The 26,820-nt window shown below is 53.7% G+C and overlaps 1 protein-coding gene across 1 annotated transcript; it reads right to left on the reverse strand.

Annotated features, from left to right (window-relative positions):
- Positions 1 to 393: 393 nt before the first annotated feature.
- On the reverse strand, positions 394 to 26,820 carry TBC1D10A (TBC1 domain family member 10A). The gene is made up of 9 exons (XM_080649660.1): positions 26,499 to 26,820; positions 10,000 to 10,099; positions 6,004 to 6,111; positions 3,933 to 4,039; positions 3,207 to 3,321; positions 3,062 to 3,127; positions 2,254 to 2,443; positions 2,001 to 2,155; positions 394 to 1,227 (listed from the first exon to the last, which is right to left on the reverse strand). The coding sequence occupies exons 1-9, from the start codon at positions 26,705 to 26,707 to the stop codon at positions 751 to 753; spliced, it is 1,527 nt and encodes a 508-aa protein (XP_080505786.1). The 5' UTR covers positions 26,708 to 26,820; the 3' UTR covers positions 394 to 750.

Consider the following 26,820-nt stretch of genomic DNA (forward strand, 5'->3'; position numbering starts at 1 on the left):
CCAAATCAATAAAAAGAAGAACCTTATTCAGGTCCAGCAGCATCCAGGCCAGGCCTTAAGGAGAATACCCCAAAAGGATCTTAGGGACCTCACCCATCAGTGATGAGCAGGAATCAAGGCCTGGGGAGTATGCCCGCTCTGCCTTAGCACCGGGCTCCAGCCCTGGTGACTCTCACCCATGGTAGATGGTGGACAAGGGGCTGAGGGATGGAGTAAGGGAAATGGGGACCAGGAACAGGGGCTGGCCCTGGACTTGGCATCTCCTCTGGCAAGGTACTTCTCAGAGAGGCTCTGGTGCTGAGGCCAAGATGAGGGCTCTGTAGGAAGTGGAAGAGATGCTGAGCACCAGGGGTGGTGGCACCCCCTTGCCCATCCCTTAGCTGCACACCAGCTCTCTATACAAACCTGTTTATTTCTGTACAAAACCATGTTTCTATTTTACACAAAGAGTACCCCACCCTGCACCCCACCCTCTCCCCTCATCAGTGCCCTAGCCCTGGGGAGCATCCCCCCAGAAGAGGCCTGAGTGAGGCCCTCACTTCTGCCTGCCCCAGCTGGGTCGGCCCGAGCTCCACTCTGGAGAAAATAAATAAGGAGGCTCAGGCAGAACCTGTACTGGGCCAGCCAGACTCTCTGCACCCAGTAGCCAGGCAGCCGGACCCTCAGAGGGTGGACAGGCCCTGGAATGTGTCAGTCCGTGAACCATGTAGGTGTGTGGAGACCCCGCCCTGGAGGCCTGAGATGCCAGGGTTACAAGTAGGTGTCCTCACTCTCCTGGGACACCAGGCTCTCCTGGGAGCAGTGGTGGGCTGAAACCTGGGGAGCTGAGTCCTGAGGGGATGGGTCCTGGTGGACTGGGTCCTTCGGGGGCACATCCTGTGGAGGACATGCGTCTCCGCCAGCAATCGCCATCTTGGCTTGACCTGGCTTTGGGGTCTTGTCCAGCTGCCCACTCGCCTTCTCCTGCTTCTGCTGCTCCTTCGGAATCTGCTTGGGTGGCTTGGGCTTGCTTTTGGAGCCAGGGAGCGGGGCATCTGGGGGCAGACGGATGGACGGTGATGGTTGCAGGGTGGGCCGGGGGCCTGGCTCTGCCTCCAGGATGGCCTTGGCACCATGCAGCCTGGGTGGCGAGCAGCACTGCAGTTCACCGCGGGTCTCCTGCCAGCGCCGCAGTTGGATGAGGTGCTCACGCTCAATCTGGCGCTCTGTCACTGGCAACTCGATCACCTGTGGGAGCAGTGACAGGCAGGTGGGCATCAGGAAGAACCTTCCCCTCTGCCTTCCAGCCTGGGTCCCGGCTCTGCCTTAGAGTCCCCCAGTCCTGGTCACTAAAGGCTGACCACAGGAAGAATGAAGGTCTGGCCCCTGTGGTGGTCACAAGTCCACTAGCGGTGGTGAGCCAGGCACTGGTGACTCCACTTGCCTAATTATGTGTCAGCTAATTACAGCCCCTGAGAGAAAAATCCACAAAAGAAAGGAAAAAGGGAAATTAAAGCCAAAGTCATGGATGTGGTACCAGAGGAAGAGGTGACGGGCTGCAGCTCTTCTCATTCCCAAGAGGTACAGAACGGGAAGGCCCCACAGACTTAGGCCTCCCTGTGCCCCTATTCTCATTCAGATTATACAGGGGTCCTCAAACTTTTTAAACAGGGGGCCAGTTCACTGTCCCTCAGACCGCTGGAGGGCCGGACTATAGTTTAAAAAAAAAACTATGAACAAATTCCTGTGCGCATTGCGGGCCCGGGACGAGTCGGCTGCTAAGCAGGACAGGCAGCGGCACCTGGCGGGCCGGATAAATGTCCTCGGCGGGCCGCATGTGGCCCGCGGGCCGTAGTTTGAGGACCCCTGATAGAAGGATGACATCTACCACACCATGCTGGACTGCTGAGCACTGAGCTTGGCACCAATGACCCACCCTCAGGGACAGAGGGCTACAGGCTTCCCTCTGAAGGGCCCGCATGTCTCCCCTCCAAGTGGTGAGGGGAAGGTGTGTCCCGCACCTCCTGGACCAGAAAGGCCTCCTGCATGATCTTGGGGCTGAGGCTTCGCAGCCGCTCGATAGTCTCGTACTGGCCCTGGCAGGTCTTGAGCTTCTCCGGGGATCCCAGCGCATGCTTCAGCAGCACCAAGCCCACCCGGAAGATGATCTTGACTCCTGTATGGGGGAGCAGGCAGTGAGCGCAAGAGGGCCGTTAGGGAGTTTCTGAAAATAGAGGTCCCCTGTGGGCTGCACTCCAGAGCTCAAGCTGGTACCTTCGCAGAAAAACATGTCCCAGACGCGCAGCACAGAGCTCCAGGGCAGGGTGCGGGCGAAGGCACACATGAACCACTCTGTCATGTAGAGCAGTGGGTCGATCTTCTGCCGGCTGAGGTGCTTATGGGCCACAGGCGACACCTTCTGCAGCAGAGAGAAGAGGATCTCCCCATCCAGCTGGATTGCCTCCTGGGGGAACAGTGAGACCATGACCATGGACCAGCATCAGCCAAGGCAGGGACTACACCCAGGCCCCAGCACCAGGCAAGCATTCATTCATTCCTCAGGCGGCTACTCCTACAGGGAGCCAGCCTCCTGCTGGATTCTGGGATACCATGATGAGCCAACAGACAGCCAGGCCCCCTTGTGAGCATGTAGTGAAGACATGAGTCACAGGAGCAAACAGATGAGGGGGAGTCGGAGGGGGACTGAGTGCCTAGAACATGGCAGGAACAGGAACCCTGGGTGAGCATGTGCCAGAGTCCCACTTGTAAGGGTCAAGGAAAGCTCCCTGAGGGCAAAAAGGGGGAGTTATCAGAAGAAGGCAGGGAAGGAAAGGGAAAGAGGTTTAAGCCTGTGCCAAGGTCAAGGCAGGGAGGCACATGGCACACTGGAGTGGCCAGACAGCTGAAGGATGAGATGGAAACAAGTGTGGAACCGATGATGCTGGAGCCTGCGAGACCTGGCCCTTGCAGGCCTGGGGACTTAGCTTGAAAGCAACAGAAGCTGAGAAGGTTCCCAGCAGGGGCAGGAGTGCCCGTGGAGAGAGAGGCTTGGAGACAGGTCCTGGACCCAGCAAGCACTCACCAGTTTCTCGCTGTAGTAGCCGGGCAGGTACTTCTCACAGATCTGCACCAGGCACCAGAAGGCTTGCTGTGGGTGAGAGAGACATAAGGCCTTGCTGCTGGGTGTTCCCTGCCCGCCCGCTTGCCTGCCCAGGGCCTGGTGGTACCTCAGCAGGCATGTGCATGAGCAGAACAGCGGCAATGGGTGCCTGGGCCTGGCAGTAGCCCTCCTCAGGTCGGTACAGCGTGTAGGCCTTCAGCACACGGAATAGGTCCTGCTGACTGTAGAAATGCCAAGCATTGCAGGAATGACAGATGTGACTCTGCCACCCACTGCCCTCATCTGTGCCGCACTAGACCAGACCTGTCTCAGAATTTGTACTTCTCTGGAGAGGGGACGTGACCTGGTTGTGGTCACGAAGGGGTCAGTCTCCCATTGCAGCACACAAACTCTCACATGGCCAGAGGATGGAGGAAGAAAAGGGCTTCCCCACTTGATAGGTGAGAGCAGAGCCTCAACGAGAAAGCAGGGGGCACCTCAGCCAGCCCACCTTTATCCCAGGTATCTGTCCCAAGTATTGGTCCCCTGGCCTGCCACCTCTCTCCCTACATACCCCTGTTCACCCCACTATCTCTTTCTCCCCACTAAAACCTGTTTCCAGAGGATGATCAGGCCGGGCAAGTTCTAACACTCTGTGGAGTAAATGATGAAAGTTGCCCCAGAGGTAAGAGATGCTAAGAGATGCATCAGACTCAAACCAAAGAAGGAAAACTCTGAAAGTATAGTTTTAGCTCCTGGGCCCCATAATACCCCCAAACTCACTTTACCTCCTCTGGCTCCAGAGGGACCGGGCCTAAAGCCACTACTAGACTACCACACCCAGCCTGCTTACCCATGCCCTCCCCGGGACACAAACATCTCGTGGAAAGGGAACTGCCGGTGCAGATCACGCTCGATCACGTCCAGCCACTTGGAGTCTCCAGGGGACATATCCAGCTCCTGGAAGCAAGGTCAAGGGAATATATTAGGAGTTTGGATGGCTAGGATGATACAACTGTCCCAAGTATTGGAGAGCCCCGCACCAGGAGCAAGGCCACCCAATCCCATCATGGACTGGGCCTTCTGGAGGATAGGTCAGGAAGCCCAAATGAAAAAGCCTGGGAGGGGCAAAGAGGCAAGGGTGGGGAAGGGAAACCCTGAGGGGTGATTCTGGCTCCAGGAAGACCTGTGTGGGTAAGAATGTCCATCATAGCCGTAGCTGGAAGTAACATCTAGGAATTTCATTCAGGACTCACCTTATGTCACATCCTTAAGATGGAAGGCTACCGTAAAGGTCCTATCATCATACTGTTCACAGATGAGGGCCAGAGAAAAGCCATTGCCCAGGCTTTGGGATTAGAAAAATGGTGGAGTTGCGTGGGGCCTGGAAGCTAGGTTGACTCAGAGCTGTCAATCCCAACTCTTCTGCTACCTGTCTCCCTGTAGGGAAGGTGTGGTGTGTGTGTGTGTGTGTGTGTGTGTGTGTGTGTGTGTGTGTGTGTGAGAGAGAGAGAGAGAGAGAGAGAGAGAGAGAGAGAGAGAGAGAGAGAGAGAGGGGGGGGGGAAGGAAGATCGGAGCTGATCAAAATGTCTTCCTCTTTGTTTTGGTCAAGAATCCCGTCTCTCCCTAACACTGGGCTCCCACAATCAGCAGCCTGGGGCAGAGGCAGGTGTGCTCATAAACCACTGTTCCAGCCCCTAGGACTGCCTCAGGGCCCACCACTCTGCTTCAGGACATCCTGAAGACCTTTCTTAGCAAATCTACCTTCTTCCACAAGCAACCTTGAAGACCCCACAGGGGTGGCCCTTTCCTCTCGATACACCACTCAACACACACACAATGCACACACAGCTCTGTGCTCTGCTGCTCACACAAGTTGCACTCACATTTGCTAACAGGAGGTTGGCCAGGATGCCCAAGCTCTCAGATCTCATGCTGTACCTCTGACGGTCAGAAGTTAGCTATGGATTTAGGTGGGGCTCCCACCCCTGAGCCTCCCGCTCTGTCCAGGATGCAGCTCCCTGAAATTGAAGGTATGCAGCCACATTGGGAGTAAGACTCTGAAATTCAGAGGCTGCTTGAGTGGGGTCAGGTATTGGTATCCAGACCAACTGCCCTAATTCAGGGCTGCCCCCAGGCAGACACTCCATCAGACTTCCTGACTTCCAGTGCCAAGTGCTGCCTGCAAACAGCTCTCACCCTCTCCGAGTAAACAGCAGAAACTCTAGGCTGCCCTGCTCTGCCCGCCGTTCTCTGGGAACAGAGTTCACTGAAGCATGAAGTATGTTAACAGCTCTCTCACTGTCTTTCTGTCACCAGTCCCAAGAGCCGGGGAGAAACCCGAATGGGTTTCTGGTAGGTAAACGGGGGCAACCCCAGGAAAGCCAACTGCCTCCCACAGCTAGAGGAGTGGCCAGCCCAGGCAAGCCCAAGAAGCCCCATGAATGGAGGGTGTTCTTATCCTGGCCACTAAATGGCTTCTGACCCCTGATGTTAATTTGTCTCTGCCATCCCCCGGCTGATAACCCCACAAGTAACACAGGTGAATCATGTCTGGCTGGGGCTGGATGAGACAAGAGAAAGAGTAGAAGATGGGAGGCCAGGAAGTGTTCAGGGTTCTGCAGTCCTACTGGGATAAAGCAGACCCCCAAAGGCCCTAAGCACAGGGCCCAAGGCAGTCGGGGCACTGGTCTAAGTGTCCCTTCCTGATAAACAAGAGCTGGGAGGGGCCCACTGAGCCAAAGAAAGCAAACCTGAGAGATTGTCCAGAGAAAAAGCTGGAATGGGCAGTCAAGTACTTGGTGGGTGGTTCTACCCACTGCTCACAGTGCTGAGGTCTGGGTGGATGCGTGGAGGATCACGGCCATGGGGAATATGCCAAGAGATGAGGAAGGAAGGACAGGGTGGAGGAAAGGCAACTCACATCAAACTTTCCAGGGTTCTGCTGTAGCTTCACCTTGCCTCCTGACAGGTACTGCCAAGCACGGCCCCGCAGAGAAGGTGGGATGCCCTTCTGGCACCGCAGACGGATCTGAAAGTGAGAAAGAGGCATGTGCCAATGCATCCACCCAGCAGCTCCCTAGAGGCTTTGTGCCAGCCCAGCCCCTCTGCTGGGGCATGGCAGGCCCTCAGTGAGCACATTCGCAAGGGGAAAAAAGAGGACTTTCCTACTATTGCTACAATGCAGATCCGATGACTGGGGGCGGGGGGTAGCTGCAATTAACTGTGCTGCCACCAGGTGATGGCAGAGTCCTCACATCCCCCAGTCCAGTGACAGTGCAGGTATCCCTGAGGTCTACCACAAATTCTGAATCCTTATCACCGTTTTCGGAGTCAAAATGGAACAATACAAGTTGGAGGCGCTCCACAGGATGTCACCAGGAAGGATCTGCACAGTGCGGGGCACAGCTATAGCCACACGGAGGGCAGCTCACGAAATGACCGAGAATGTGGCTGGGAACTTTCCCGGGGGTGTTTAAGTAGCCATGTAGCAGGACACAGCCAGCCTAGAGAGGAGAGATCTCAGCACAACTTAGAAGGAAGATCGGAGCTCATCACAATGGCTTCCTCTTTGTTTTGGTCAAGAGTCCCTGCCTCTCTTCTGCTCTCCCCGGCCCTGCGCTCCCTCGATCAGAGGCAGCTAGCCTGGGTGCGAAAATGGCACAGGTCCTCCCCACCACTCAAGAGCCGGAGAGGTGAGAGAGGAAGTGTTCGGGGTGGCACATGACTCAGAGCTAGTGCTCAATTCATATCCTAGCTGTTTTTACCAGGAAATAAGACTTCCACTGCCAAAACCCACTCTGAAAAGCCATCGTATCTTTCACAAATGGGGAAAATGAGGCAAAGAGTGGGAAGAATAATAAGGTCATGCTGTCAGAAGTGACCACACCATAGAGGACCCCACTAGCTCCTAGCTACCCTGCCCAGGCTAGAGGGATCCAGTCCCGTGCACTTTTGACCTCACTGGCCTCTCAGAGCCAGGCCGGAGGCAAGCTCACCCTGGGCTTGGGACTGAATGAGGCTCTGAGGCGGCTTCCCTGATCGTTAATATCAGAATGACCCTACCTAGGACTCTATCAGAATGGGGTGAGGGGAGCTTTTGGGTCAGGCGTGGCTCTTGGGAACCAAGGTCAGCCGCTGGAGACCAGCTCCGGCTCTCCAGGGCTCGGCTGGACTCTGAGGCTAGGCTAGTCTCTTAGGGGCTAGGCTCCGCCCTTCAGCACTGGGTTCGGCTGTTCGAGTCTGGGTTTGGCTCTTGGTAAAAAAAAAAAAAAAAAAAAAAAGAATGGGGGTGTGAGGGACCATGCTTAGGAGTCTGTCTTCAATAAACGCTGCCTTCCTCTCCACCCCTCCATCCCAGGAGGATGCCTGACACAGGAGCTCCAGGGCCTTGGGATCACACCTACCTTCCCCTCACCAGGAAACCCCCTCAAACAATCCCACTGAAACTCTCAGAGGAGGGAACGCAGAAAGCAGGGCCTTCCTGATGACCAGCACAAACAAGAGAAAACTTTCCAAGGGTCAGAGAGAGTCAAGAACCAGGAAGGAGGCAGAGGCTGAGGGCAGTGGGGGAAGAGCAGAGTAACTGGTCACAGGAGCCAAACTGAAGCTTCTGGGACTGCCTGCGAAGTGGGGAGAGAAAGGGAGCGGAAGGGAACTGCCCCAGACTCTGGGAACAGTTTCCTGCTGCTGTGGGACAAGGGTCTCCTTAAGGAAGCCACTTGGTCTGGGCAGGTTTCGACAAAGGGATGTAGTGTAGCCCAGAGTCACAGGCCTTTAGACTCCCCTCAGGGTCATCAGCTGAACCAGCCCCCCATCATCACAGCCCTGTCATATGTGGTCTGCCCCAGAAGCCCCCTGAACACCTTTAGTCCACTAAGGTTCTCCAAGAGGCCACGCCCTCGCTCAGGCTCAGGGCTGGGGAGCGAGATCCAGCAGTTCAGCTAGCCTTCCCCGTTCTGGCCTCTGGAATCTTCCTCAGCACAGAGGTAGTTTCCACTGCCTACCTCAGGGAAGGAGGCAACGATGGGGATCAGTAAGGATAAAGCAGAAGAGCGTGTCGGGTAAACAGAAAGCATAAGGGGTTCTCATTCTCCGAGGCAACGCCTTGGGAAAGGAGGCCGCTGTGACTGTAGTGTGAGACCACTGCCTGCCTGCTGAACTCACAGTGCTCGAGCAGAGCCCTACGGGGCAGACAGCATTCTAGCCACAGGACTGGGCCCGCTCCTGGGGACTCCGGATAAGTCCCGGAGAAGTGCTGGGTCTGAACACACTTCCTGAAACAGGTATTGCCCTTCCGGTGCCATGACTTCTTCACCACAGGGAGAGCCCAAGCCTGCACAGTCAGGCGGGCAAACCTCCCAGGACCAGTGTGGCCACAGCTGAGGGGGCAGGCGTAGAGCAGAAGGTTAGGGCCTCTGGGTAGGGGCGGGGTGAGGCCTCCTGTGGTGGCCCCTGCTGGGCAGGGGTAGCCCTCAGCCTCTAACCACAGTGTCAGGGAAGCAAAGGGGAAGCGGAAGTGCTGCTGGTTGCTCTGCTGAGAGGAACTCCCCAAGGCACCCCTCTGGAATCCCCATCTGCAAGAGAGGCTGCAGCAAGAAGGTCAGAGCCACTAGTCACCACAACCGACAATGGAGGAGCTGAAGCTCAGGGAAGAGCCTGAGGGGTGAGGAGGCAGGAAAACAGACCCCAGAGTCTGGCTGGAGGCAGTGGAGGAGCAGCTGCCTTAAAAAATAAAAATTAAAAAAAGAAGAGAAAGCGAGAAGACATTCTAATAACAAGCAAAAAATGAGTGCCCTAACGCCCACACAGGACAGCAGGACAGAGCCCAGGCCTAGCTGCACTCTCTTCCCCCGGGCACGGGGCTTTACAGTCACCACCTCACAGGAGGGCCTGGCAACCGTATTGTCATTCCCACTTGACAAGTGAAACTGAGGCTGTAAGGGCGAAGTCACACAGCTAACCTTGGACATGAAGAGAGGAAGGCAGTGGGCCCAGCTGTACCTGACCTTTGATCCTGAGCTTTCTGCTAGGCCCTGCAGCTAGCTGTGCCAGCCTGGACCACACCAGTGTGCCAGCCGATGCTAGTGAGCCAGGGGCTCACTCTCTGCACTAGGAGCTTAGGCAGAGACCCCAGCTGTGAGGCTCCGGACAGACCTCCACTAGGCCAGGGAGTAACTAGAACCTGCCAATGGGGCCAAAATACCAGTACACACACACATAGAAGAGTGGTGGACATTCCTGCCAGACAATAGAGTTGGTGCCTAAAGACGGCCGGACTACACAAGGCCACCGCATTTTCGTTTTTATAAAACTACTAAACTGCGAGATTACCTTTCTTTTTGCTTTGGCCAGGAGGCAAAAGGAAACTCATCAAATTAATCTAGAGGGTGAAGAAATCCCCTTATTGTGGTGAGAAAGAGCACAGGCACTAAAATTATTAGATACTGGGGTTCAAATTTTAATTCTGCAGGTCATCTGTAAAGTGGGGATACCACTACTACCAACCTCACTGGACTGTTGTAAGGATTATCCAAGTCAAGTGTCCAGCACATGGCAAACATTCAACAAGTTAGCTATTATGAGTATGATAAAGTCCTCCCCAGATGTAAGCAGCAGTCAGGACTCCCCCAGGACGGGGTGGAGGAAAGCTGCCTATAAGGGCTTTTAGCTGAGAGCAGCTTTGAAGTTTGATTCCAGGACAAACTCTGCATGAGTCTGAAGTCATGTGGGAGGACCAAGTGAAGGCTGGGCACTGCCCTCCAAACGGCTTCTGTTCCCACTGCAGACCTGGTAGATGGGGCACACCTAAGGCAACTGGCAGCTGGAGAAGCCCCTGCTCCTCGAAGCTAATATAGTTTCTCCCTCTTCCTCCCCGGCTTCCAACTCCCAGCCCAAGGCCCAAGGCTAGGCCCCTCACCTTTTTGTGCTTCTTGGCCATCCACTTGTCCCAGTTGTTGAGCATGTCCAGCCATTTGGACTCCCTCTGCCTCAGCACCTCCAGAGGGACTTCCTCCAGTCTGTGGAGCAGAGGGCAGGGCTGATCAGAGATGCCAAGAGAAGCAAAGGCCTTGGCTTAGGCCCTAGCCAGCAGTCATCAGTCCTCTTTCTTCCCCCTGCCCTCCATCCCTGCCGTCCCCTTTGGGGCTGCTAACTCATGAACGTCCTGACACAGATGGGAGGAAACTCTGCCCCCTCCCTGAAAGGCATAGTCCAGAGAGACATCAGGTTCCCGTGCCTACTCCCCCAATGTGTCAAGGGGCCAAGGGTCACCATGTCTTTCTGAGGCAGAGGCCGGAGTGCCTGCATTTGTGCACCAATGCAAAACATTCCTGTTCTAGATCTGTCCTGATAAATAAGCCTCTTCAGAGGGCCTTCTTGCAAAGTGCAGGGTTGGATGAAAAAACTAGTCTAACAAGTACAGAAATAACATGCTCACCTCTTCACTCCAGCAAAACTAGTTACTCATAGTTTCCCCAATCACACCCTGGCCCTTTCCCGCCTTCCAAACTTCGCTCATGCCAGTCCTTTTGCTGGAACGCTCTCCAAGTTGTCTCTACCAATCAAAATCCTACACACACATCAAAGGCCCAACAAATACCACCTGTATTTGTACATCTATCTACCAACTGAGCAGCTATCACAGCTGTGTCGGCATTGTGCTAGGGCCAGGGCATCTGGGCAGGCTGTGGGGAAGCACTCATGTGACCAGACCAAAGTCCTGGACCTCATGGCATTAACATCCTACTGGCACTGAGTGCTCAGTGGGGAGAAGACCTTACTTAGCATGGAGATCCGCCCCAGGCAGGCAGGCAGACATGCACCAAAGCAGCCAAGGCGGGCTGGGGTAGGAATCCCTGGCTTTGCCAGAGGTACTTCACGTGAGTGGGTTTCCTCTAAGCAGTGAGTCTCCAGGAGGGGCAATGAGAAAGAGGAGACTAGCATTTGTAGTCTGAGTATTTACATATGTTTTACTACTTAACCAATAGAGCAATATCAGTAAGACAACAACCAAATGTGTATGTATACCTCTCTATACACACTCTCTCTTATTCAAGTTATTTTTAAAGTGGTGGATTATGGATCTTTTAAATTTCCTTTTTGGGCTTCTTTTTTTTTCCAATTTGAAAAAGTACTTGACAATATTGAGAAGTAAGCTATCCAGAGAGGACATCTTGCTCAGAGTGAAACAGAAAATCAGTGGAAAAACCCAGACTCAAACCCAAGTCAGATCCTAGCCAAGAGCCTGCACTCAGTCCTGCCTGGCCTCCCAGAAAGGAGAGTAGGGGCGAAGGCATTGGGGCGACTGGGAGGAGGCTCTCAGGAACAGGACATGGTGAGGCCAGGGCTTGGCCCGGGCCTCAATTCTGATTCTCGCTCTGCCGGAAGGAAATGCACTGCTGACTTTTACTGGTTAGAAGAGCAGAGGGAGGAGCCCTGGCACAGCCGAGGCCTCTGAGACACAAAGGGCAGGTCCTCTTCTTCAGTGCCAGTTTTCTGGGGAACTGCACACGCCTGCGAAGAGCCTCAGAGCTGAACAGCTGAGGAAGGACGACAACCGGAGGCAAACCTGGCCACCCTAGACACACTGACGCTGGCCATCCTGGTCTTAAACTTCTGACCCTCTCACCACCTAGAGGCAAAATCAAGGCATGAGGACACTCCCCTTCCCTCCTTGAGAAGAGAAAAGCAGAGACCACACCTTCAGATGAGATCCTGCAACCCCCAAACACGGAGAGAGCGGAAACTAAAGAACCACGCATCACAAGCCATCCTGCCTTTCACCACCTACAAACACCCAGCTGTACAAGTCAGAGGATGAGCCTTCCAGTTCGCTGAATGAAAGGGAGTGTCCACCCTGAGTCAGTCAACAAGAAGTTTTGGCAGTCATGGATGGGGATCATATCTGATCCAATTCCCCGTTTAGCAGATGAGAAAACTAAGGCTCATAGAGGGCAAGGCTTTCACCTGAGATTACCAGTTTTCAAAGAATTCCCACGTAATACATGCCTATTTGACACCTCAGGTCTGTCTTTGTTGATAAGCTCTAATTGCAGGGCCTCAGAAATACCCACTTTTCCCAAATGCAGATTCACAGGGGAACACATTCAAGTTCTGTGTTTTTTTCTTTAACTGATGACAGATAACAGCTTTGGCAGTTTCAAAGCCCGAACATCAGACCACAAACCGGAATTTCAAATGGGTACAAAACAAACGACCATATTTCCTGGATTCGAAGACACTAGTGATTTTAAGCTACACCATTGATTTGGCAAGATTGTCTCAGAAATATACCAAAAAAAATCCACCACTACTTTAAATGTACATGTCAATGGAAAGATTCTATTTTGATTTTTAAAACCTTAAACTGAAAGAAATTTGAGGGAATATGGTCATTTGAATGCCTTCTCCTCCAACAGCGGGGGAGTTTAACCACCTGGAGGTGGGAAGGGAGACACTGCAGGTCTGGTTGTGGCCAGCACTCAGCACATCGCATGCCCTCTAACCGCAGGCAGACTTCTTTATGCACAGGATGTACCCTGAAGAGTTGTAGGCTATCTATTTATTGAAAGTCAGAAGAGTCATGTATCTTCTAGTCTAATCAGTGAGGACCTCAAAAGGCATCTGATCAAACTGCTGTCTGATATAGGAATCCCTTCCACAACAGGCAAGTCCCTTGCCCTCTCTGAGCCTCAGTTTCCCTATATGATTAGGTGGTCCACATTGTGAACTGACCCTCAACGGGTGCCCAGAAAGGAGCCATGAGATGAAGCTGAGGTCAGGCTGTCCCTGCAAACAGCATGATGGGATAGAGGCCTTGAGGTGGCTTCTCGCGACAGTGAGAGGAGATGAGCCAATTTGTAGTGCCTGGGAGCTGACTGTGTGGCCAGTTTAAGGGACCAAATGGTCCATGGGGATGCTTCAGGACTGAGGGCTTCCCTCACCCTTCAGAAAACCCCTCCTACCTTAAGGTGGCCTAAAGGAGTCTGCAACCAAAAGAACTTAATGGAACAGTCTCTAGCAGCCCAGGTTAAAAACTGGGGCCCTAGCCGTAGCTGGTTTGGCTCAGTGGATAGAGCGTCGGCCTGCGGACTGAAGGGTCCCTGGTTCGATTCTGGTCAAGGGCATGTACCTTGGTTGCGGGCACATCCCCAGTAGGGGGTGTGCAGGAGGCAGCTGATCGATGTTTCTCTCTCATCGATGTTTCTGACTCTCTATCCCTCTTCCTTCCTCTCTGTAAAAAATCAAATAAAATATATTTTAAAAAAACAAAACAAAACAAAACTGGGGCCCTAGCCAGTTTGGTTCAGTGGATAGAGCATCCGCCTGCGGACCAAAGGGTCCCTGGTTCGATTCTGGTCAAGGGCACTTATCTCAGTTGCAGGCTCGTCCCCGGCCTGGGTCCTGGTCCCGGCTCGTGCAGGAGGCAACCAATCAATGTGTTTGTCTCAATGTGTTTCTCTCCGTCGATATTTCTTTCCCTCTCTCTTCCACTCTCTAAAAATCAATGGAAAAATAACCTCGGGAGAGTATTAAGAAAGAATAATAAAATAAAATGAGCAATTCATTACCGAAATTTGCTCATATTGCTCTGCACTATCCCTCCATAACTGGACTGGGTCTTAACTTCTGTAACTCGCACCATGCACCTCGCAGGTGTTCATCAGATGCCTGCCTGCCTGGTTTTCGTCATGACATCATCACTTTCATCTGCATTGCATTCGGGGCTACAAGCCACTGCTGCCTATAGAAATTTTGTGCCCCTAATAGTCCAGTGAGGTGGATCCCTTATGGATTAATTACTATTTCCATTTGGCCCATGAGAAACTTGACCCAATCAGAGAGGTTATATGACTTGGGCAGTCACAAAGCTAATAAATGGCAGGAACCAGGACTTCCCCTCTGCCACAGTGACTCGTGCACTGCCTCTGACTCCCTTGGGAGGGCTGTGGGGAAAGAAGGCTGTTCTAAAGAAGCTGCTGTAAAGCTCTAGCTCTGGGCCCCAAGTCCCTAGAGACAGTCTAACCTCCTCCTGACCGCCCCAGTGAGTGGTGTGCCCATATCTAGCAATGCTCCGTGAGCTCATTATGATGAATGGATGCAGCTTTCAAGCAGAACCTCCATTGGAGACAGCAAGCCTGGGGAATGTTCCATTTGCCAGCCACCCTCTCCTGAGGGAGAGCGGCACAGAGGAGGCAAAGCAGGGCTGCCAGGAAGCCCCTAGTCCCAGGTTCTACTGGGCTCCGGGGCTGAGCTAGGCTTAGCTGTGCTGAGCTACGCCATGGCCAAGGTGTCAGCGGCACACCACCGACTCCATTTGCTCTACAGGCTCTCAGTCCCCTAGACTTCTCCCCAAACCCAGAGGGTGGGGGCTTCCAGGAGCTCAGAGACTGTTTCCCAAGGCTACTGAGACCGCAAGTTGGGGTTCCTGCTCGCCTTGTCCTTCTAGCTGTCTGCTTTCTGCCCAGGCATACCACAGCCCTCCTGGCTGGCAGGCTCAGTCAGGTATGGCCCCTGTGCCCATGACCCCTTTAAGTTGCGGTGGAAGATAAACCTAGATCCCAAGGAACCAATCTAAGCCCTTCCTCCAAGCTTTACTCTCCAAATGAGCCCAAAGGAAGAAAAACACAGCCCATCAGAAAGCCAAGGTCACAGGCCAAAAGGATTGATCCTCCTCGTCTCAACCACTGGGGAGGCCAAATGGGGTGTTGGGGAGAGTGAACAGAGTGGGGACTTTGAAGCCTCCCAACCTAGGCTTCCATTGCAGATCCTCCACCTGAGACCATGGGCAAAATACTTGCCCTCCTTAAGTCTTACCTTTATCTTTAAGTGGGACCATTACACACACCTCACATTTTATAGGGCTTCAATGAAGAATAAATATATAAGAGCCCAGCCTGGTGGGTGGCCAGCAAATAGTATTTGCAGCTTACCTCACACTTTCACATCCCTTTTCTCACCTGACTGGTCCATATACACAGCCACACACGCATGCGGCAGGGCAAGATTCTCCTCATTTTACACAAAAGCAATTGAGACCCCAAGAGATTAAGGAATTTATTTAATGACACACACACACTATAATTCCTGGCTTCTGATCCCAGCTCTACCACTTCATGGCTGTGTAAAGGGGCAGACAGCTCCACTCTCCGAGCCTCAGGTTCCCCTTCTGTAATATGGAGACCATGCCACCTTCTCAAAGGGCAGTAGTAAAGACCACACGAGACAGTAAGAGCTGACACATTCCCAGCACTGGCTGTCTCCTGGCTCTGCCAAGCACTACTCAGGCAGACAATTCCCCAAGGAAGCCTTCATTATCTCCATTTAACAGACGAGAACACTAAAGCTCGGCAGGGTTGAGTAATGTGCCCAAGGTTACACAACCTAGAAGTGAAAGCTGCCACTTGATCACTAACCTGTCCAATAAAGAGAGAGTGCCCACGTGTAACACCGCTTCAATACCTGTCACATTCCCTTCCCTTCTCCTGCCCTCCCCAGTCGAGAGCTGCTTCCCTCTGTGCAGAGAAGGGCAGGAGTGAGCAACATGAAAATGTGGAAAATTGAGAGAGAACATGGACAATCGCAGATCCAGGGAACAACAGGGTCCCCTCTCCCACCAGGACTAGAAGAAGAAGTGAGGATAAACAAAGAGCTGACCTACTTTGCACACTGGGCAACTTCTGGAGTTCATTAACCTAAGAGGTGGTAATGACTGAAAGTATAAATGGCTTTTGTGCCAGTGCCACAATAACCGATCACAGGAAACTGGAATGAAGAGAGGATGTGCTGGTGGTGTGCAAATGGCCACAGTGAGGGTGGGAGGCCTGTAGCCCAGAGGCTAAGGGATCTGCCCAAGGCCACACTGTGAGTCAGTATGGAAAAGGAAGATGGTGGGTAGCAGCCTGGTGCTCCCTTCTGTGGTCTGGCAGCCCCTGACTTGGAGGCAGGGCAGTGTCCAGGCTCCCTGTCTGGGTGTGAGAGAGTCTGGCTTGCTTCATTCCCCTCCCTCCCCGCTACCCCCGCCCCCACTCCCAATGCAAAGTAGTTCTGGGCCTGCCTCCCTTTCCCATACGGCAGTGGTTCTCAACCTTCCTAACGCCGCAACCTTTAATACAGTTCCTCATGTTGTGGTGACCCCCAACCATAAGATTATTTTCGTTGCTACTTCATAGCTGTAATTTTGCCACTGTTATGAATCGTAATGTAAATATCTGTGTTTTCCGATGGTCTTAGGCCGCTGCTGTAGAGCCTAAGACCATCGGAAAACACAGATATTTACATTACGATTCATTAACGGTGGCAAAATTACAGCTATGATAGCAATGAAAATAATTTTATGGTTGGGGGTCCCCACAACATGAGGAACTGTATTAAAGGCCGCAGCATTAGGAAGGTGGAGAACCACTGCCATACAGAATTCCCTGGCTTTGCTCTTTCCAGCCGTGGGTCAGTGCACAATGGTAAACAGGTTCTCTTGACCCTTCACTGGCCTCGGTGCCTTGGGCCTCTGCCCAGCTCTCCACTCTGCTCAGCTTCAACACCCTCACCCCACCCTGAGATTCAGATGGAAGAAACGGTTCCTTTAGGCACCCGCCTTGCTGGCTCAAAAAGCAAGGATTCCCCCCTCGCCCACAGCTAGGGAAAGGCACTGACCAAAGCAGAAACCCCCAGACCAGCTCTCCCCGACAACTACAGGAAAGTGTGGAGACTATTTACAACTGAAGACATCCCTTCCCCAAGCCCCCGCCCCTACCCTGGAAGAAGAATGCTTGAAATTCCCCTTCTGACAACTGGGTCCTCAGATCGCAATCTCACTGTGGGCACCTGCAGCCACCCTGATTCACGTAAGGCCCCTTACGCATCCTTACCAAACTGCTAGATCTTACTGATATGTCTTACCAAATCTGTCTTGACTCACTACTTACATAAGGTCCTTCTTCTGCCCAGATTCCTTCAAGGCCCCCTACTGCCTTCCTTGTCCCACAGAAATCTCAGGCTACTCCTATTCCCTCTAAACATCCCTCCCCCCCCCCAAGTCCTATTTCTAGATAGCCCTCTCTGAGCTGCCCTCCCTCACCCCTACCCCCACTCTTACTCAGTCCCACTCATCTTCTGAGGCCTCATGCAGAACTTCCTCTCATCTCTACAAAGCCTTTCCTAACTACTCCAGGGACAAGTCACAATCAGCACCTCACTATATTCCATACACATCTCTCTAGGGGCTGTGTTCCAGGCCCTGAGGCTACAAATATGAAAAAACACATTCCCTGTCCTTGGGGAGGTCAATCTGGCAGAGGAGACAAATGTGTGAGTAAATTACTAGCACACATACAAGCGCTGTCACAGAAGCATGTAGAAGGTGTTAGGGGACTGCAAGGAGCCCCCAGGGTGAGAGCAGGATGCCAAGGGAAAGCTTTAAAGGGAGCTGACTTTTGAGATGGTCCTTGAAGGGTGACAGGACATAGCCAGATTGAGAAAGGGGAAAGGGCACCCCAGGTGGAAGACCCAGCATGAGCAAGCACAGTTAACAGAACAGGGCCCGGCCTGTTTGGGGAATGTGAGCAGTCCAGTAGAGCAGGCAAGGCTTCTCCACCCAACTGTCCACTCTGCTGAGGCAGCATTCCAAAGTCATCCCTGGAGGGCAGGGGCTCTGCCTGTCTCCTTCTCTGCCCTGTGTCCCGGCCTAGAACAGAGCCTAGCTGGCTCTGTGTTGACAGATTCATTAGCTTTGTGACCTCGGGCGCTCAGTCTGTTTTCTCCTCAGGGAGACAGGAATACTGTCCTCCACCTTAAGATCAGGTGGGTAAAGCAGGCAGTGCCTGACAAAGAGCACTCCCTCTCTGGCCTGATACCAGCTCTGCATCTTCCTGGAAGGCCAGCACAGGACTGAGCACAGATGTACTTGATGATGGCCTTTTACAACATTATAATTCTAATATCCAATTAACGTAACTGACTGTCTGCTGGAACACTTACCAGGCACTTGCTATGCAGCAGACATGGTGCTCAACACTAACTCACACTATTCCACTTAATCCTGACAAGCCCATGGGAAGGTCCTGTAATTATCACTCTCCTTCTGCACATGAAGAAAAACTCGGGGTTCAGCCAGCCAATCAGTAACTATCCAAGGCCCAAGGTGAGCAGAGGACAGCTCTAGGCGGCGATCCAGCCCTGCTCCGCTCCTGCTCCATCACTCGACTCCAGAACTGAGTGCTGTCCACCCGGCTGAGTGCACACAAGCTCTGCTCCCAGGGAGTTTGGACCTTAGTGGATTCAGAGCCATAAACTGTGATGCTTGACAACTCATTTTGCCTTTCTGGAGTTTGGTGTCTGCCTCTGTAAAATGGGGATCACAACGATAAGTACGTCTCAGAATTAAACCAATTAAATGAGATGGTGTCAGTGAAAGCCTGGTCCACCAGGCAGGCTTTCACATGAAATGGCATTACCATGCTGGGAGGATGGACGGGGTCACTCACAGGCAGGCCAGGAAGGCCAGGATGAAAGTCTATAAAAAACACAGGAGGGTGGTGGGAATTAAATAAACTCTGACTCCTTCCACAAGTGACTGCTACTACCCAGGAGGGCACAGGCCCCAGGCAGCCTATGGCTGCATGCTTTGAGTGCCTCTTTCAAGAGACCCACCTCCGTTCTCACTTCTGCTTTGTCTTCACAGGCCAAGGAGAAAATTAGGGCCCTCGGGAGTCAGGGTCACCTGAAGACTCTGTTCCAAATGACTCAGTGAGGAACTGATGGGGGATTTCCAACCTGCCCTGGCAGGCCAGAAAACTCCAGACTACAAGCTGAGTGGTATCGGCTCCTGCTTCACCCCCAAGCCCAAGGGTGAGTGGGCAGCAGAGCACACGAGACGATCTGGATCTTCACACCCATGCTTCCTTGTCCCCTCACCATTATGCCAAGACCTGAAGTGAACCTCTGAGTATAATTCACACTCAAACTTTAAGAGTCCCTGTGTACCCTGGATCCCTTACTTTGTGGCAGAGACTATGCTTTACTAACGTTGCCTTCCTAGATCCTCAGAACACCCCCTTCTCCCAATGCTACCACCTGGCCCATTTACAGACTCAGAGTGGTGACATGGCAAGAAAGTGACAGAGCCAGGACTTGAAGCCAGGTCTGCTGGTGTTCTGAACCCAGGCTCTCCCAGGCCCAAATTTGGGTTCTTTTTTGTGAAACCAAGACAGAGAGGGAAGGGAAAGCAGCAGCATCCTCCAAAAGTCGCTAGCCGGGAATGATCACTTCTGGACACACAGACTCCAGAGCCCAGAGTGCACTGAGGAGGAACAACCGTTCTGCACTGTGTTCCTAGGCCCCTCACCACCCACCTGTTTCTGCCTTGTCTTGGGCTGTGTGAGCGGCTGTGTGTGGAAAAGTGGGACAGGAAGCATGTCACCCATTATAATAACTAAGCCAAAAAACCGACTTGAGGAGACGAACAGATACTGAGGGCTGAGCTAAAGTCTTAAGGCTGGGACAGGGAGGGGGAGGAGAAGCCACAGGTGGCCACTGGCTTTGGTAAAATGAAAAATTGCAAGGAGGAGTCCTTGGTTCCAGCCCAGTTCCATCACTTGCTCAGTCTCAGTTTCCTTGTCTACAAACAGGGTCCAATAAAGCTCACCCTGCTGATTTCCCAGTGCTCCTGCAAGGATTATGCAATGGGACTGAAAGCGCTTTGCAGACCAAAGAACTAGACAAATCAAAGCATCTTTTGATTTGATTACACTCCCAAAATAAGAGGGCCCCTGGCCCTACATACAAAGAGAGATCCTTTCACAAGAGGAACAGAGCATGCCAGGAGCATTGGCCTCAGTAGGCTGTGCCGTGACAACTCCTTGCATGTGTGTGGCACCTCATAAACAAACTTCTCAAAGCAGTTTTCGTATATTCCAAGGCCAGTTTCAGAATGTTAGAAGCAGAGGAACTATTCACCATCATCCCATTAAAACTGCCTCAGTTTATATCTAGGGGAAACTGAAGCTTAGAAAGCTTAAGCAATTTTCTCAAGGTCACATAGCAAGTTGGGGGCCCTCTGAGGCCCTGGATTCAGGTCTCCTGACCCCCTGTTCAGCAGTCTTTGTTTACACTTGCTCCTAACCCAGTTATCTCATTTGATCCTCACAATCCTTCCATACACAGGCCATGCCTTTAACTGCGTGTTGAATGTCTGACATCCTGCTGGGATCTCAGTTCTGGGAGGGCAGGACCAGGTCTGTATCCCCTAAGCCTAGCACATGGTTGCACATACAGTAAGCGCTGAGTGAAAAACAGGGAGCATTAACCCCATGGTCAGGTGAGGGGACCTGCCTAAGTTGCACACCCACAAAGGTCAATGGTGGAGCCGGCAGAGCCCTTCCCCACTACTAGCCTAAGTCCACATTTCCAGCCAGAACCGCTCAACTCTGAGAAATGGCTGCTTGTGCTCCTAAGGGCTGAGGTGTTCGCCTTCTTATAGGTGCTGGACTTGCTTCCACCCATCCCAGCTCCAGGAAGACAATAATGACTCGAGGTGAGGTCAAGCCAACCCTCAGGTGTCATCTGCCGCCCCTTGACCAGCTAATACTGTGCCCAACCCCAAACCTGCCCTCCCTAGCTGCACACCTCCCTAAGGCAGGTTTTCCATGCCCTTAGACCTTACTCCTCTCTCCTGGAAGCCTTCCTTGCCATCCAATATGTTTACTGGGCAGAGACCAAAAAGCTCAGTACCATTCACCCACCCCCTCCCAACCAGGCCAGCTAACCCACGCTCCCACTGGAGAGAGACAAAGAACCCCTTGATGTGCCCTGGGCATGCCAGCCATGCCAGGCACCTTGGGGAGCCCAGGGCCGTGACAAAGCAGAGTCAACAGCAGCTTGCTGTCCACTATAGAGGAAGATCACAGTCATCCTTCCCTCCCTGTGGCCAGACAGCCCCCAGATGGGTTCTGTGAGAGTCCAGAGCCACTTCAGCCTGTCCCAAGCCTTCCCAGCTCCCTATCAGTCCACACAGCCAGTCAGGCACCAGGCCCTACTGATTCGCTGGCCTCTTCATCCTCATAGCTCCGGACCTCTTCCAGGCCTCTCCATAGCCCCTCTGGGCTGTCCCAAACTCTCCCAACTAGTCTCAATACCATCTGCCACGCCAGCACCAGACTGACCTTGATGAAACGCAGAAGACCTCAGTCTGCTCTTCAAAGCTAGGCCTGGTCAGCCCAACCTACTTTCCGAGCCTCCTGTTTCACATGATCCTCCGGCTTCCTGCTCTTCTTGTCATCTCTGCACACATCTCTCAAACTTTGTACGTGATTCCCTCCCATCCAATGGAATGCCTTCCCTCGCTCCTTCTGAGCCCTGGATCAAATGCCACTGCTTTCTTCTGTGCTCCTATAGGTGGAGATAGCTGCTTCTTCCTCTATATTCCCAGAGCAACCACATACCTCAAGTATAGCCTTTATTGCTCAACATTAGAATGATCTGTGTGCGGTTCATTTTCCAACAAGTCTGTGAACCTCTTGAGGGCAACAAGGCATAGATATCTTGTTCAGTTCTGTATTCCTTGTCCCTATCACAGGGGCTGGCAGAGGAGGTGCTCAATAGATGTTTTGTAAATAAGCCCACTGCTAAGATGGATAAACTAGCAAAAGTAACCTTGGCTTTCTCTCCCAGGCTCCTGAGTCTCCTTCTATTTCCCTACCTGAAGAACAGTGAAGAGCTAAACTGTGAGAGCCTCTGAGGAGCCGGACAGGGCATAGAATGGAGCACGGCGGGGTGAGAAGAAGGGAAAGAGAAAGATGAAGTCAAGAAAGCTAACACTGGCAGCTGCCCTGAAATCCTGGATAGGGGGCTTCTAAGCAGGTGAAGCATCGGGAGCATTGGTTTGCCAGTGGAGCAGGCAGGACTCCAGAGCTTGGGTGGGGAAGGAGCACCCACCTTAGTGTAAACAGATTGGGTGGCTGGACCAGAGCCAGGCCTCACTGGCCCTCTGGAGGTCCTGTTTCAGACACAGATGCTAGGAGGACAAAACATCAAGCAGGCCCCACCACCTTATCTCTTTCCCACAGCTTAGGATTTCCTAACAGGCGGACACACAGGCACCTTCCCAGGGTAGCAGCTGCTGCGCTGGCCCCCTCCTTCATCAAGTCGAGTCTTGTCTGAGGCTCAGAACACCCACAGGGCCACCAAACCGGATTTTCCTTTGAAGCTAGAGGATGAGAAGGAGGAGAGAAAATGGAGGGCCTGTGGTCTAGTCACAGACCAAGGCCCACATGTGCAATTGCCTCTTTCCAGATGGGCCACCCAGGGACCACTCTATTGCCAGCTCTATGCTCTCTTGGGAACTATACTAGTTCAAGAAAATAGGATGCTCTGAGCTTGTAAAGTGGAGAAGGTGGTGGGAAGGCAGGGAGGCAGGCTCTGGTCTGCCAAGAGGGCCCTGGCCATACCCCAACAAAAATCTGGCACAGATCAAACTATAAGGATGCCAATTAAGCCAATGATTAAGCTATGATTTACAAAGTCATAGGGCTGCCATAATTGGCTAAGGGTAGTGGGGGACCCAAGGGATGGGAGAACTGAATCAGCAGAAGACAATACTGCTGTTCCAGATGTTTCTCCCCGGGGCCCAATTCAGATCCTTCTCTCCCCTAACAGGAAGCTAACACCCACGGGATCCCCGAGAACATAGCTCCTCACCCCATCTGGCCTGTTGCACTGAGCAGACTGGGTGGGAAGCTCCAGCCTCAGGCCAGTGCCGGCAATCACATGGGAAAAGAAGAGGGAGGTCGGGGTATCTCCCTCAAGCCAGGTGAGCTAGTATCTGTATCTTTCTTTCCCTTCCTACCTCCTCTATACTACAAAATGGACACCCGCCCCCCCAAAAGAACACACCACAAAACCGGTCTGCTCTTCCCACCCCAACGTTATAGGAATAGAAACATGACTCCTCCCACCCTTCCCCGCCGAGGACACTTTTCCTCCCCTTCTGGTCCTTCCTGGGCTTTAACGCCCAGCTCCGTTCCCAGCCAAGCCGAAAGCACTAACGCTGCCAGCACGCCTGTCTGTGTCCATGCCACCCACAGGGCCCTGCACTGGCTGGCTGCTTCCTTTCCTTTCCCCACTCACTGGCTTCTGCTCAAAAGCGGGTAGGGATCATCACAGTCCCACCAAAGGTTCCCTGCAGAGTAAGCTCAAAGACAGAGAAGGTAAAGAAGTAGAAAAGGCCTAGGGCTAGGGGTCAGTTCTGGGTTCAATTCCTGATGTTGCTCCTAATAGACTGAAGAGATAAGGCTGCTAATTACTGCTCTCAGGACTCAGTTTATCAATCTGTATGACGACAGCCATCTCTAAGGTCACTTCCAGCTTTCTGACTTGAAATGTCTGTCAGTAAATGGTCTTCTGTAAATAAATATTAACTGAGCATTTCTGTGCTGCAGGCCTGCGGAGAAAAGGTGAGTAATCTGGTGCCAGCCCTGAAGCTGATGGGTCTAATGAACTGGTCACGACCCACACTCCTACACTGCTGAGGGAGTCCAAAGTGCTGAGCCGAGCCCGGGAAGGTGAGGGTAGGTAGGTTCCTGCTAGGAACCTTATGTCCTACCTGTCCAGCCCCTGATTTTCCGCTAGGACCATAGACCATATTAACGGATGGTGAAGGCAGTGGAAACTGTCCTGACCTGGGAGTCAGAAACCCCGTCTTCAAGTCCTGGTTCTGCTAATATGCTGTGTAATATCAAGTAAGTTAGTTTCCTCTCCCGGCCTCAGTGTCTTCATCTGTATAATGTGTAAGGGTTAAGGGGATCAATCTTAAGATCCCTTCCAGCTCAAAAAGTCTGTAATTTTAAGATGCTCTCATGCCAGGCACCTGAGTGGGACAGCCTCTGACCTCCTTTTCTTCCCCCGGCCCCCAACAACTGTCAAAACTGACCGTTTTGAGACAACCTTTGGCCCGGGATGCCTGAAATGGACCTTTAATCTGGAGTCAAGAGTCCCGCCATCTCCACTGCAGCCATCAGTGCTAATGTTTCACTTCTCTGGAATAGCACGTGGACTCCTAGCCCTCAACCACGAGAATGGGTTCAGGGCGGTCACCCTGAAACTTCGCATAACTTCCCCTCTCCAGCTGTGGGCAGGGACTTACTTTTGGCTTTTCTGGAACCACAATATAAACAACGCAGGGAACATCAAAGCTTTCAGACACCAGAGATTTTAGGGTGACCAAGAGGGTCAAGAAAGTGAGGCAGGGAGGGAGGAGGGGACCTGGGATCCCACCTCAGCCCAGGCCTACAGACACCAGTGATGCAGGGGGAGTCTGCAAAGCCTGGGTCTGTGGTTCGAGGGTGGGGAAGACAGATGTCTGGCGGCCTGGTTGGGGACTACAGCCAAAGGGAGGTGCTCCCACTGGGGCCTCTCTCTGTCTCTGTCTACAAATACCAGAGGTACGCCCTCATTTTTCTCCTCCATTTTCAGACCCTTAGAAGGGAAAGAAAGAAAACTAACATTTTCTGGGCCACTACTTGCGCCAGGTACTGTGCTAAACCCCTTCACATACCTGATCGCATTTAATCCCCAGTCATCTTGGGAGGAGGCGTTACTGTTACCCTTTGCAGAGAGTAAACAGGCTCAGAGATTCGGGATCTTGCCCAAGGTCACACAGCCAGGAAGTGTGAGTGCTTCCTCAGTCCGCCGTTCCCCACTACAGCACACTGCTCTGTACCCCCAGGTCTGCTTAACCGCCTGATAAACACGCAGTAGGCTTTCTTATCTCCTAGAATTCACCAGCAAATCCCAGCTCTTCCTTCCAAGAACCCACAAACACAACTGGAAACTCCTTTCCCACTTCTCAAGACCCCATCCCTCCGGGGCCCTGGGGCCTGGTGACTGCCCCTCAATTTGAAAATACACCTTCAGTCCCCTTTGGGTTCTCACAAGCTAATCCCCAGGGAACTGTGACAACGCTTCCACACAGGAAGAGGGGTCCGAGTGAGGGGCGCTTTCTGAGTCCTGGACGGGATAGGCTCAGCCTGGGGTGAGCAAAGGGGCAGAGGCTGGAGGAAGCAGAGCTCCTTTCCTTAGGGGAGGGGCCTACATGTCTCCAGAGGAGGCGGCCTGGTGACTATGAAGCGTGGGGACTGGGGAGCACCCCGGAAGTGACCTTGCAGGGGCTGCCCGTGTGGAGTGGAGTTCTCACACTTCCAGAAGTCGCCAGGGAGGCTGCAGGGGCCGTGGGTGGTCCCAACCGGTCGGAGCTGGGGAGGAAGACCCCCGGGAGTAGGGTCCCGGCCGCGCAGTGCTGTAGGCCCCCACAGGTGATTTTAGGGGGCTGTCTCTGCTGCAGGGGAGGCACGGCACCAGGGCGGCTTGTCAGTTCTGTGCAGAACGCTCGTCTCGGGCGACAGGACAGCTGGGGTGGGAGTGGGGGTCCAGAGTCCATCTTCCCTAAGGGGAATGTCAGCCTATGCATCCCATCTCTGGACTGGGCTCTGGGGGTTCCGTGGGGGCAGAGTGTGGCTCCCCGGTTTGCCCAGCTCGGAGGGAAGGAAGGTGGTGCTCCACGGCCTCCCGTTTCCCTGCCTGACGGCTGAGGGCCTGGGTGCTCTGGGGGTCGGGGACGGGATCCCGCTGGCTCCCCGCCTGCACCCCTTCCCCCAGTCTGTGTTTTAAGAGGGGCGCCCATTTCCAGAAGATGCACAGAAACAGCCGGCAGTCCGTGCTGGAGGTGAGGCACTGTCACCCTATGGGTGCTGAAGGTGAGGCCAGCTGCCACCTGCCACCCCCTGGGACAGGAAGAAATCTGCCTCTGCGGGGGCAGGGGAGCACACTGGGACCCTCCTAGGAGGGGAGGGGCTGTCTGTCCGGAGGTCTTTGTTTCTGTCGTGGAGCGAGCAGGGGGCAGGACAGTCTGTCCCTCTGACCTCTGCCTAAGATGTCCCCCTGGTGAGGGGGCAGAGAGGTGGTGAGGCAAGGGAGTCTGTGGGTCCTGGGGGGGGCGGAAGGGAGTAGAAAATGTCTGTTGGGGGAGGGGCAGCCATCTGTGAGCCTGTCAGGGGGGGCAAAGTCAATCAGCCCTAAGGCCCGGGTGGCAGCAGTGATGCTGGGACAAGTGTCTGTCCTGAATTTGGGAGGAGGACCCTGTCGGCCCTCCCCGGGGGGCGGGTGGTTTGTGGGGGAAGGTGGGAGAAGGGGGGAGGTGGGATTAGCCTGTGGGTCAACCGGTCGGAAGTGGGTTCGTGGTGAGGGACGGGTCAGTCTGCCCGGGGCATAATGGGGGTGGGGCAGGGGGGAGAAGGGGTCCATAGTTCCTGGTTGGGAGAGGAACACGTCGGTCGGTCCTGAGGGCGCTCGGTCCGCGTGGATCCCACCCCCCGCCTTCCTCCGCGGGTCCCGCGCCCGGCCCGGCCCCCGGCCCCAGGCGCTACTCACGCGCCCTCGGCGCCCTGCGCGCCCACGATGAAGCCGAACTTGTCGATGCGGCGCTCAGCAAAGCCGTTGGCCTCTGAGTCGGAGCCGAGAGAGCTGAGCTCGTCGGTGGCTGCCGCGTCGGGGCCCGGGGCCAGGTTCTCGCGGGTCCCCGACAGGCTCCCTCCGGCCGCGGGCGATCGCGGCCCGTTCTCGCCAGGGCTCTTCGCCATCACGGCCGCGCCCGCCGCCTCAGCCTCAGCGGACACCTCGCCACCTCAGCCACCCGAGCCGCCCAGCCGCCCAGCGCCCAGCCGACGCCGACGCCCCGCCCACGCACCGCACC

The sequence above is a fragment of the Plecotus auritus genome (assembly GCF_963455305.1).
Source record: "Plecotus auritus genome assembly, chromosome: 13".
Taxonomy (NCBI): Eukaryota; Metazoa; Chordata; class Mammalia; order Chiroptera; family Vespertilionidae; genus Plecotus; species Plecotus auritus.

Excerpts from the sequence above, each read along its gene's own strand:
- TBC1D10A (XM_080649660.1), bottom strand. The coding sequence starts at position 26,707 with ATGGCGAAGAGCCCTGGCGAGAACGGGCCGCGATCGCCCGCGGCCGGA. Across the intron at positions 6,112-9,999 it reads TGGCCAAGAAGCACAAAAAG|ATCCGTCTGCGGTGCCAGAA; the intron begins GTGAGGGGCCTA and ends TCTCACTTTCAG. Across the intron at positions 3,128-3,206 it reads TCATGCACATGCCTGCTGAG|CAAGCCTTCTGGTGCCTGGT; the intron begins GTACCACCAGGC and ends TCTCACCCACAG.